This window comes from Megascapheus bottae, chromosome 5, assembly GCF_031878675.1.
Source record: "Megascapheus bottae isolate mThoBot1 chromosome 5, mThoBot2.hap1, whole genome shotgun sequence".
In the NCBI taxonomy this organism is placed as follows: domain Eukaryota; kingdom Metazoa; phylum Chordata; class Mammalia; order Rodentia; family Geomyidae; genus Megascapheus; species Megascapheus bottae.
The window spans coordinates 45,894,618-45,907,643 of record NC_143513.1 but is presented as its reverse complement, the minus strand read 5'-3'; the positions used below and the strand labels follow the sequence as shown (position 1 = coordinate 45,907,643).

At 41.9% G+C, this 13,026-nt stretch overlaps 1 protein-coding gene and 1 non-coding gene across 2 annotated transcripts in view; both read right to left on the bottom strand.

Annotated features, from left to right (window-relative positions):
- The window catches only part of Scin (scinderin), a 66,578-nt gene extending 57,840 nt beyond the window's left edge, over nucleotides 1-8,738 (bottom strand). Inside the window, exons 1-2 of the mRNA XM_090333051.1 lie at nucleotides 8,495-8,738; nucleotides 2,241-2,395 (exon numbers count right to left, since the gene is read on the bottom strand). Coding sequence (XP_090189177.1) covers nucleotides 2,241-2,395; nucleotides 8,495-8,693 — 354 coding nt within the window. The 5' untranslated portion in view covers nucleotides 8,694-8,738. The remainder of the gene's footprint in view (nucleotides 1-2,240; nucleotides 2,396-8,494) is intronic.
- Nucleotides 4,847-4,949, bottom strand: LOC150063327 (U6 spliceosomal RNA). The gene has a single exon (XR_016535773.1). It is a non-coding gene; the product is annotated as a U6 spliceosomal RNA (small nuclear RNA).
- Nucleotides 8,739-13,026: the final 4,288 nt, after the last annotated feature.

The window sequence follows — 13,026 nt, the reverse complement described above, 5'->3', positions numbered from 1 at the left end:
TGACAGAGGGCTGCTATCTATAATCATGGCTCAGGGCAGGAAGTTGTTAAGCCTGGAGAAAAGTATGTTGGCTCGAAATTAAACATAAGGGAGCAATGGTGAGTAGCCTCTCTAACCCCTCTCCATCTCCTAAGTGGGTTCAGAGAAAAAGTCAATTGACACAAGTTAATCAAAGAAGACAGGAGACATTTGACATTTCCTAGCTGAATCTTCATGTGGCATAGGGCATTTTAATGTGACTTTGTAGATGGGATAGTATTAGCTTTGTCAAATTTTCTCTGTTCCCAACAGTCTGTTTTATAGAGTAAAATTGGAAGGGGGAGCAACTAAGAATGGAGACACAGCTTAACAGTTGAGTGTTTGGCTAATGTTTGATCCCTATATCATAAAAATAAATAAGTAAAAATGTTTTCAGACACCTGAGTCATATTTGTTGAAATCATCAGTAAAATAATGACCACCCTAGCATTAGATTCAGGTGGTCTGAATCCAGTCACCACCACTTTAGTAGGTAGCCTTTATTTGTCTTCACAGCAACTGATCTCATGAATATGTATATGAAGGAGGTGATGCATGAAGTGATTTCCATATTCCTGAGCTAGAACTCAGGGCGATGTGATCATCTTGGCTGTTCCGGGTTGTGCGTTATCATTGCATCTGCATTTCTTGTGGAGTGCTGTTGCAATTGCTCACATTCATATCTGTGCACTGTTACTAATGATAAGACAGACAACGGATTTTCTTGTTGATAAATATGACCTCCATTTGAAAATACCCTCTTTCTGAACACATGCATATTTGTGGTGGCTTTTTTATGACTTAAATTGATTTTTTATTAAAGAATTTATTAACATTGATTTTTACTTCATATTTCAAATTGTGGTGGCTTTTTTGCTTGTTTGTTTGTTGCCAGTCCTAGGACTTGAACTCAGGGCCTGGACACTGTCCTTGGGCTTTCTTAAGGCTAATGATCTGCCACTTGAGCCACAGCACCACTTCTAGCCTTTTCTGTGTATGTGGTACTAAGGGATTGAGCCCAAGGCTTTGTGCATGGTAGGTAAGCACTCTACCACTAGGACACACCCACAACCCTTTGTGGTGGTTTTGATGTCAATAATTACAAGATCATTGTCTAATAATGGTGAAATTACTTTTTAATCTCATTTGCTTTTGAACATGTGTTCAATTTTTATTTCAAAGACCCTATGAACAACCAGCAAAGTGAACACCATAAATATTTACTGATCATGCACTGTACCAGGAATTTGTTATTCTATTTCATTCATAATTCACATACCACCTGTGAGAGGAGGCTGCTGTGGTTCCCACAAACTACCTTTTACCAGAGGTTGCCTTAAACAGAGAATACTTTTAACTGTTTTTTCCTGTGTTAATATAGTTCATTGTTAAAAATTTCGTTCATTATCTGCAGAAGTAAATTAAAGTGTTTCAGACCAATACACACCAGACCAATGTGTCTGAGTCTGTGTGGTTGAACCTCACATATTTTCCACTCAATGGTTTTCTTTGTATTGTTCCAAAGATGAAGCCACATTATTAGGGAAATAGGTTCTTTGTAGCTATTGAAATTGTAATGCTATAAAAACTGTATTTAAGTATTCCAAAGCAATTGAAAGTCTGAAGAACTGGATTTCTGGGAGAAATTTCTGAAACTCTGTTGAACAGCAGAAATGAAAAGTGTCAAGATCAAAGCTACCAGTATTGTTATTGAAATATCTTCAAAATACTAAAGGGTTTTCTTGTGAAACCACAACTAAACGCTCTTCTCAGAAACTAAGAAATGGGAATAAAGGAAGTCAGAATATTTCATACATCACATCATGCATTCTGCAGCATTTATTAAACACCCACTCTAAGTCTGCCAGTTGTGGGATAAACTAGTGAATAAAACAAGTAGGAGGAGGAAGAGAAACCAGCAACAAAGCTCTGGCAGCTCACTCCCTGCAATTCAAGCTTCTCAGGAAGCAGAGATCGTCAGTCATGGTTTTAAGTAGAGAAATCCATGAGAATCTTATTTCTAGTAAACCAGCAAAAAGCCAGAAGTAGTTGTGTGACTCAAATGATAATGTGCCAGCCTTAAGTAAAAATGACAGTCCTGAGTTCAAGCCCTGCTTCACCCGCACCCACAACAGAGCTCCAAGTTACTTAACTGTGTGAATACATTTGGCATGGCTGGTCAGGGGAAGAAACTGTTAGAAACTTCTGAGAGAGGTGCTTACCTTGTACTTCAGACCTCCTTTGAAATAGCCCACAAAATCAGTAGACTCATAACCTTGGAGCTCTCTGCTCTGCACTGGTTTGCCACCCAAATAGTCATCCATTTGGACAGTGAAGATGGCAGCTGCAGTGCTTTCGTCCTGGGAGCATTCTCTTCCTGAGAAGAAAACACCCAGTTAATGGTGGATGAAAAGGCATGAAAGAAGAATTAACGTGAAGAAAATCAGAAACCTTTTCATTTATACAATATGATTATTTATGCAGAACGATCCTCTATAGATACAGAATGCAGGACCTTATTTCACTGATAATTAAAAACTAGTATTTTATCTAACTTCTTTTAAACATTTGCATAAAAACACCAGTGTCTGAATGCATTTATGTAGAATCAACAATGTATTCCATTTAGATTCATAAAAATATTCATGTGGGACAGTCAATAAAATTCAGCTGGGAAAATATTTTGCAATTGATTTGGCCTTTATTAGCAGCAAACTTTGGGCTTCCATTATGTGACTGTGATAAATGTGAACACTATAGGCTATAATTAAATAAATAACTTTAGGGAATTTAGAAATTTTTAAAGTAAGAAAATGAATGTAGTGGCTTAATCCCTGTTTTAAAGTCTGCCTCTTCTCTATTTCTCTCAGGAACCAGTGCACTAAAGTTTATGAATTTGATTCTTATCCTAGAATATTTTAAGATACAATGTAAAAACTAATCTTCATAATTCTAAAACAGATGTAATTCAGGCAAGTTCAGAGATCAAAATTTTTATTTTAAAAAGCAAAACAAAAATCAAAATCCTTACTACATGTGAGCTGCATAAAAATTACAACTGATTTTAGAAGTATCAGCTAGTGTTCATAGTATCTTGACTATGTAATTATATATTTCAAATATATTCAGTATTGAGTTCATAAGCTATCTATAGCTCAATAAATCATAAGGGATAAAAAGCTTTCACTTCATGATGAAATTCTAACACATAGCAACTTTATATATGAATTTTATATGACTTCATTTGACTTTCTCTTAATTTGTGTGAGTGTGTGTGTGTGTGTGTGTGTGTGTGTGTGTGTAGATACTAGGGTTTGAACTCAGGGCTTCATGTTAGCTAGTCAGATCCTCTACCACTGAGCATTACTCCAACCCAGTATTCAGGTATGTGCTTAGCAATAGGTATGGGATATGAAGACTGAATGTACAAAATGATGATGAAGATAATCAAAGAATGGCTAGGAATGCGTCTTAGTGGTAGAGTGCTTGCCTTGCATGCATGAAGCCCTGTGTTCAATTCCACCATACCACATAAAGCCAGAAGTGGCGTTGTGTCTCAAGTGGTAAAATGCTAGCCTTGTGCAAAAAGAAGCTCAGGAACAGTGCCCACGCCTAGAGTTCCTCAGGACTGACAAAAACAAAAAAGAAAGAAAAAAGAAAATCACCAAAGAAGATCTAAACAAATATAAAGCCAAAGCATTCATTCGTTGGAAGATGTAACATAATAAGGATGTCAGTTCTCCCCTAAATTATCTCTAAGCCTAATGCTATGCATCTCAAAATCTCAGCAAGATATATTATAGACCTATACAAACTTATTAAATTTATATGGGAAGGTAGAGGCTAGTATAACTAAAGTAATATTGATGAAGAAGCACATGAAAGAGGGATTGCTCTCCCACTTATTAAGGCTTACCGAGAGCCAAAGTAATAAAAATGTCTCTTGGTGAATAGCTCAGTTTCTGCTCGTAGTAACAGTTTATATAACTATAGTGTAGTTTAGTATTCTTATAGTATAGTAAAGTAAGAGGTTGTACAGAATAGCATAATAAGGACACTCACATTCACACAATCCCCCTGTCTGTTGTTTTCCCTAGTTTTACTTGCACTTATTGCAGTCTTTGTGTAAATCAAGTTCCACTTATCTATAGCATGTGTGCTCACAGATCTGCAATCACAGCAAGACCCTGTAGAGGTCAAAGCCAAAGTACTGTCTTATGCTAAATTCAGCTCTCTACCCACTCCTGCCTTCGCTGCCAACTCTATCCCTCTCCTCTTGGTCATTTCCAATTATATATATGGACTCCTAGAGCTGTTTTTTGGTGTGTGTGTGTGTGTGTGTGTGTGTGTGTGTGTGTGTGTGTGTATCTGTCTGTTTTCTTTTAGTCAGTCGTGGAGCTTGAACTCGGGGCCTGGGCATTGTCCCTGAGCCCTTTTGCTCAGGGCTAGCACTCTACCACTTTGAATCATAGCTCCACTTCTGGTTTTCTGGTGGTTAATTGGAGTTAAGAGTGTCTTTGGGTGTCCTAACTGGACTAGCTTTGAACTACAATCCTCATCCTGGGTAGTTAGGATTACAGTGTGCACCAGAGGCTCCTAGAACCCTTCTTTTTTTTTTTTTTTTTTTTTTTGGCCAGTCCTGGGCTTGAGCTCAGGGCCTGAGCATTGTCCTTGGACTTTTCTCAAGGCGAGAGCTCTAACACTTGAGCCTCAGCACCACTTCCAGCTTTTTTCTATGTATGTGGTACCAAGGAATTGAACCCGGGTCTTCATGCATGCTAGGCAAGCACTTTACCACTAGGCCAAACTCCCGGCCTCCCCTTATTTTCTTTTAATAGAACACTTCATGAATTTGCATGTCATCCTTACTCAGGGGCTGTGCTAATCTACTCTGAATTGTTCTGATTTTTATATATGTGCTGCAGAAGCAAAACTCCTAAAAGCTTTTAAGTTCGGTAGAATTCCCTGGAGATTCATTCATTTGTGTACATCAGTAGTTTGCTTGGTTTTTGTGGTATAGGTGTATTACAATTTATCAAACAAGTCACCTGTTGAAAGATATCTGGGATGACTTCCATTTGGGGAATCTTTAAATAAAGTCTTCATGTACATTCATGCATGGATTTTGGCATGAAACTAAATGTTAAATATCTGGCACAAATGCCCATGGATGCCCGTTGAAGGAAATTACTAAATGTTTGCCAGAGAGGTGTACCATTTTACATTTGCATTCCCAGCCCCAGGAAATGTAAGTGGTCCAGCTTCTTAGCAGCCTTCCGTGTGCTGTATAGCATGTATTATTAATCTAGTCTTTTCCACCCTGAAAGCCTTGCACAAGGCCTAGAACAGAGAAGTCACAACAAAACTGTATTAGTTTTAAAATATATCAAAGATCAGGAGTTTGGCCTAGTGGTAAAGTGCTTGCCTAGCATGCACAAAGATCTAGGTTTGACTCCTCAATTCTACATATATAGAAAAAGCTGGAAGTGGTGATATGGCTCCAGTGGTAGAGCTCTAGCCTTGAGAAAGCCCAAGGATTGTGCCTAGGCCCTGAGTGTAAGCCCAAGGACTTTCCCCACAAAATGTATTTAAGTCAAGTTTAAAACTGTCAGTGAAAAAGGTAAAAGCAGATATTTGCAATATAGATTGGGATGTGTCTAAGGCCAACTTTCCAACAGTTCCTGCTCATAGACATAATGCTGTAAGATACCATAAGCACATGATGGTATACATTTAAACTGCTAAGGGACAACACTGAAATCATTACTGGATATGGTGGTGCAAGTCTGTAATACAGCTACTCAGGAAACAGGAGTAAGAGGATCATGATCTGAAGCTAACCTGGAGAAAATTAATGCAAGACTATCTGAAAAACAGACTAAGAACAAAAAGATAGGGGGCATGGCTCAAGTGAAAAAGTGCTTGCCTAGCAAGCACAAGATCCTGAGTTCAATCTCTAGAACCATGAAGAAGGAGGAAAAGAAGGAGATGAAGGGGAGAGGAAGGGGATGAGAAAGAGGAGGAAGAAAAAGGGGATAAGGAGGAAGAGAAAAGGGAAAAGAGCTGAAATAAAGGTTTTGAGTTACATGAAACAATTCTTACTTGCCATACATTTAAGTACATAACATTAATACAAGGTGCTACATCAGATAATATGAGACATGGTATTGTGTTACAGACACACTGAGGGAAAGACCTAGAATAATGGATGACTCTTGATTCTTCCTCATTTTAGATTCCCTTTCTCCAAGTTTCCTCTTCCTTCCTGCTACTTGGCTAGTTTCCTCATTCCTAGGTCCTGTGTTATTTTCATCCCAGTTCCACTTTAACTTCCCCTATTTCCAATTGATGTTTGGATTTCTGCTAATCAAATTTTCTTTGCTCTTGAGCATTCCCTCCTGGAATTTTCTCAGCCTGTCTTTCTGATGGATTCATCCTACTTTAGATATCAGCTTGATACAGTTTGCCTAGGGAAATGAAGTCAGTAAAGGTGCCGGATGATTCCCTGTGAAGGACTTGCTGATTCTTACACTTGAAGCTCTTCCATCTCCCTGTCACTCCCTTTGGCACAAGAACTCTTCCAATCCTCTCCCACTCCCATGAAGGCTTCTCTGCTTCCCATAACCAAAGATACTCTGGACCTCTTTCAAGGTTCTTATCCTGTTTGAACAGGCTCCTATCATCTCTGTCTAAGTACATCTTTGAGATGGTAAAGTCTCAGGGAAGTTTCATCAACTATTCCTATCCTAAAGTGCTGGGCACCCAGAATGGTTCTAGAATGAATTTGATTCTAATGTGCCATGTGGTTTTAGCAGAACTTTAAGATCACTCCATGGTCCTATTATCTTTGGAAGGTTGATAAATACTAAATGAATAATTGACACTTAAAATGAACTTATAAGCCCTACAAAACATAGTGCTGAAGGTATTTACTTCCAGAATGAAAGAATTGTCATCAGACTGTGTGTACTTTTCCGTCAGACCCTAACACTCAAACCTAACCGCTGTGCTCAGCGAGTAGTGGCGTTCTCTCACACTTGCACACACTCTAATGGCAAATGCAGCATTTCACATTCTGATTGATCCCAGATCCAAAGTCTGGAAGGCTGCAGTGAGGATGTCATTATACTGTCTAGCATCATTCATTTATGACTATAGAGTGTCTATTGGTGTCTCCCCCATTTTCTCCTGCAAAACATGGAGATCACTATGTGTTATAGCACTAAGATTGCAAGAGAAAACCAAAATGTGATTGAAACTCAGCCTTAGCCCCCTCAACCACTTCAAGGCAGCACACAGTTACAGCAAGCTCAAATGCTGTCTTCCTCTATGCCTTTCTGCTTTTCCTGACACCTGCTGCTAGTTGCAGGAGAACATTTAAGAAGTCACTTCTCAGTGTTTTCTATTTGTTGTAGTTTTTTTTTAATCTTCAGGTGTTAGAAATTGAAATGTTGGCTCTCAAAGACTCATGAAAGCACCATGTGTGTGGTTTTGTGTCTTTTTCCCTCCTCCTGAGCTCAAGAATAAATAGCCAATGGAAAGAAATACTAGTAGGACAGAGGTAAGCTAGTTGTAAGAGAAGGCAAGAAGGCTCAGATAATGGCACCTTGTTCAATGGGGTGTGCCCACTGGCACAGCACCTCCCAGGGAGAGGCTGGACACTCAGGATGTTTACGCGCAAAAGCAGAAGGTGGAAAAAGTAGAACACACAAGGCTCAGTGTCTGAAAGCCTGGCACCAAAGCAGCCCAAAATAATTACCACTGCTGTTCTGTTCCATGGTGTCCTCGTTAAAGCAGATAAATACTAAGCTAAGTTAAAAACAAAACAGCCCGTCTAAATAAACAAAGTAGCCAGACTACTTACCTATGTAGATAACATATGCAATTTTGTTTCCCAAACATGGGAGCAGTGGAGTGTAGGGAGAATCTTGATTTAAAAGAGGTCCCTCCCCCCAAATTCTAATCCCTGCAATTAGTGGTGCTGGTACCCCAAGGCAACAAGTAAGACTAAATTTAGTTTTTAATAAAAGAGAAAACTTCCTGCTACATGAGGGAGATGTCCACAAACTTGTTTGACTTCACCTCCATCCTTGCCAGAGAAACCAAGCCTGAACTTGCCAAACCGTACACAGCACTTGGCCCGCACAATCCCGCGCAGACGCAGAGCCCCCCTGGGCATTAGTTGGGGTTTGGAGCTAGAAGTTGGGGAGAAGACGCAAGAACTCAAGCCGAGGAAATGACTCGCCAAAGGTCAAAGCCAATGGCTTGAATCTCCTCCGGACTTTGTCCTCGCTTCCATTTGCAGCAGCAAAGGAGTGGACGCGGGCTAGGAGAAGGTGAAGGGCGTGACCGGCCGGCAGGTCACCTCCAGAGTCGCCCAGGGCACCGGGGCCAGCGCTGGGACCCGCAGAGCCTGCAGGGCTCGGATCCCCGCTTCCTCCCTTCCCCAACCTGGGCGCGACGGGGGCGCGCTCACCCAGCCAGAAGTGCAGGCGGTAGGTGAAGCCTCGGCTGGCCCGGGTGGTGTGCAGCACCAGGTAAGCGTCCCCGACGTAGAAGTCTCCGTAGGCGCCCTCAGGCACGGGCACCAGCTCCAGCTTCTCGATCCTCCAGACCTGCAGCCCGGCCTGCTTGCCTGCCCGGGCGAACTCCTGGTGGTACAGCTCCTGGGCCATGGTTCTCGTTAGCCACCCGACGCGCCAGAGAGAAGAGAGATGCTCAAAACCAGGCCCGCAGGAGGGACCCCGCGCCGCCGAGATTTTATGGGGTTCTCCCGGAGCCGGGGCGGGGCCCGGGATCGGGAGGGGCCGGGTGCCCGGGAGGGGCGCGCCAGAGAGCAGGGCGCACGGCCACGCCCTTCACCTCGAACCAGAAAGGCACCCGCGCCCCCAAAGTTTTGAAATTTAGACCGGATTTATGGATACGTTCGAAAATAAATGCCTCCTCAAGAAAAAGAAAAGTCGTTTTTCTCTGGCAACAGACGCCAGAGAACTGCTGTTTAAACCTGCCGGGCACGCCCGGGTGCACACCCACCGCGTCCGCCGCCTGCTGGGGCCGTCAGCTCCGGCCAACGCTGCTATACCTGGGCCTCAGGGTGCCTGGCCGGAGGGTAGGGAGGGGGGGAACGACCCCACTGATGATGCCAAGAAGGCATATCTTAGGAAGGAATAATCCTTCCTAAGACCAAGACCAACTCTTACTGACACGTGCCGAAATAATGATAATCGTTCTCCTATGCCCAGGAGAATCTTCACTGCGTCTTTATTTAAAATATCCTGAACCGCTTTTCCAGGTAGGCGAAGATTCTTTTCTTCTGAGGTTGAAAACATCAAGTAAAGCAAGATGAAACCTGAACGCCCTAGCATGCTCTACCCAGGGGACAGAACTCGGCAAATCCCCTGGCGCTCCAGAGCCATGGTTAAGTTCTCTCACCACCTGCCTCCTTTAGCCAGGAAAGTTAGGGGGAAAATCCATAGAGACCGTCCTGAGATCCTCTCACATAGGGCTGCTGTGGCTTCTTCGACCTGCTGCTTCTGCTTCCTGACCTGCCTTTTAAGTTACCTGCTATCTGCCTGCACAAGGTATTTGTTTTCTCATGGGCTTACCTGTAGCTTTTGCATTGGCGGTGTAGGTAAAGCAGCAGAGAATGTGGCTGAGATAAAAAGTATCCCTCGAAACAGCTTCATGTCACTGTTTGCTGGTGGCTCACACCTGTAATCCTTACTCAGGAGCCTGCGATCTGAGGATCACGGTTAAAAGTAAGCAAGGAAAGTCCATGGGATTCTTATCTCCAATTAACCAGCAAAAAGCCAGATGTGGAGCTGTGGTAGGGCGTTAGCATCTCCATTCCATGAGTTCAAGCCCCAAGACCAGTATTGAATGATTGGTTTTCAGATGGTAGATCCAATTATTGAGACACTAGTGAATCCCAGAGGCTCCCTAACCAACTGGTTAAGTTCTTGAGAGATTACTAACTTGGAAATTGGAAAGTCAGGCATAGTTGAAGGAGGTAGGTCACTGAGGGCATGCCTAGGAAAAACATACCTATCCTCAGCCAGCCCAGTTTCTTCTTTTTTCCCACTTGTCAAGGGGGTAAACATTTGTTGTATCACATGCCTTCCGCCCCGTCATGTCCTACTTCACCACAGCTCAGGAACAATAGCACCAAGTAACCGTGCAAACAAAAATACTCTTTCCTCCATTTAAATCATTTCTATCAGGTGTTTGTCACAGTTGGAATAAAAAAGATGTGATCCTGGTCCTAGTAATTATGAAGCCAATACCTTTGGGCTATGACATAGACTGACATGATTCAGTTCTTGCCTCCTTCTTTATTTCTAAAGCTTTCCATAAATCACTTAAGTATAGCAAGCCTTGAGTCCTCTAACAAAATGAGATTATATCAATATTCCTCTTCTCAGATTGCTACATGGATTTCATGGGTTTACAGAGGTAAAGCATTTGTGTCTTTTATGTGGAAAGTGCTCAGTAGTTAGGAGTTACTCTCATGTGGTGGTGTATTTCCCTTTGCTTCCTAGATTCCTTTTTCTACTTTCTTCGCCCTCTGGCCTTCCTGGAGCCTGGCCTGCATGCCCTCTGCCTTGAGGTTTGTTTAGAAACCAAACAGGGAGAGGAGAAGCTAGAAGTCAGACTATATCTTAGCCCCTTTCACATTGCTATATCAGATTTTACCCAAAACAACAAAAAAAGGTTATCTCTTACAGTTCCGAAGAAACTGATTGCCAGTGGCTTACATGTGGCAAAGGCCTTCTTGCTGCATCATCTCATGAGGAAGGCAGAAAGAGAGGAGCTCAGAAAAGCAAGAGATAGACGGAGCTTGTAGCTACAAGTCCTTTATCCAGCCACCGTGCTCGGGATCATCACATCTCAAAGCCCTACCTCTTAACACAACTGAGTGGGGGATTGAATGTCCAATGCAAGCCTTTATGAGGGACAGATTTGCATTTCCTTGGCTCCCTCCACCAAAACTCACTTCCTTCAAAGACCTTTTTCTCTTCCTCTGAATCACATTAATTGCCACTTTACATAAGGTATCTCTTCACACAAGGTATCAGCTTCCTCTGTTCTATTTCTACAGAAGAGAAAAAGTGAGTAAGGGTGTAGCTCACCAGGCAGAGCACTTGTCTACAAACACTAGACTCCATATTCAAACTCTAATACTAAACTGCAGGTATGACTCAACTGGTAGAGTACCAGCCATAGTGAAAAACAAGCAAGGCCTTGAATTCAAGCCACAATACTGGCACAAACACATAACATACAACAACAAGAACTCTCCTAGAAAACAGGACTTTTTCTATTTTGTATCCATACTTCATTATGGGTTGAAATCCTGACTGTAAAATTTTATTATCTACTCTTTTTTTCTCCTAAACAAAACAGTTTTGGTATAATCAAGGTATCAGCCTGACATGTCAAATTTATGAAGGCATTGAGGTCAAAAAAAATCATCCATCATGATGAATACTATTTCAAGACATTATTTTGAAAAATAGAAGTGTAAAAGGCATTTCACATTTGGGAAGCTAAGGATCTATGAAAGCTGACCCTTACCTTTCCTTATTATTATTATTTTTTTGCCACTCGTGGGCCTTGAGCTCAGGGCCTGAGCACTGTCCTTGGGCTTTCTCAGGGCTAGAACTCTATCACTTGAGCCACAGCACCACTTCTGGCCTTTTTCTACATATGTGGTACTGAGGAATTGAACCCAGGTCTTCTTGCATGCCAGACAAGCACTCTACCATGAGGCCAAACTCCTGGCTCTATTTTTTTGCCAGTCCTTGGACTTGTATTCAAGGCCTGGATACCGTCCTTGAGTTTTCTCAAGGTTGGTGCTCTGCCACTTGAGCCACAGTACCACTTCCAGCTTTTTCTGTGTATGTGGTACTGAAGAATTGAACTCAGGGCTTTGTGCATGCTAGGCAAGCACTTTGCCACGAGGCCACACTCCCAGTCCTTTACTTAAAATTGTTATTAAACATTTTCACATTCATGTTGATGTTTTCTGAGGTGGGTTCGATTCCTTGGAAACACATACATAGAAAAAAGCTGGAAGTGGTGCTGTGGCTCAAGTGGTGGAGTTCTAGCCTTGAGAAAGTCCAAGGACAGTGCTCAGGCCCTGAGCTCAAGGCCCAGGACTGGCAACGTGTATATATATATGTGCATACACATACATATGTATGTATATATATATATATATGTATCTTGATCACCAGTTGTTTCTTGTTTATGTTTGTTTTGCCATCTCAAATTTTGTGCCTGGTATAAGTGCCTTATCCTCCCATGTGTGGTCCTGTTCTGGTTAAGGAAGCTTAAGACTCAAACTCCCACCTTCCTTGGTGGACAGAGCTGCCTAATTGACCCTGCAGAGGTCAAGTGCAGCATGTTCACCCCAACCTGTTTCTCTCATTGGTTCTAATTTCATTAGCAGCAGCATTAAACTTTAACCTTGCATTCACTTCACCTTCACAGATAAAGTGATCATCAACAGGACTCTCCAAAATACTCCCCCAATCCATCCTGCCTTGCTCACTTCTACTCTTACCCCTCTCCAGTAAGTACATAGAACAAGTGGAGGAACATGGTTTATAGTATGACTCAAACTTAGGTGTAATCCTTGGTCTTTCACTTGTCAGCTAGTTGAGTTTGGCTAAGTTACTTAACATTATTGAACCTCAGTTTTCCCACCTGTGAAATATTAAGAGGATTAAATGGATAAATATAAAAGCTTGGAAGGGTCATGGGCATAGAGTAATGGGCAGTAAACTCAGCTGAGATTGATGAATGATGAACTCATTTCTCCTAATTCAATCCTCCAGAAATAATTTTTTTGGTTTCCAGTTTGCATAGACTAGTCATTTCCTAAAAGAAACCAGCTGCCAATTTCCATTCCATTTTCTTTCTTTCTTTCCTTCCTTATTCTCTCTGTCTCTCTCTCCCCCTCCCTCAAAGTAAATAATACTCTTCTATATCCATCTAATCTGTCTT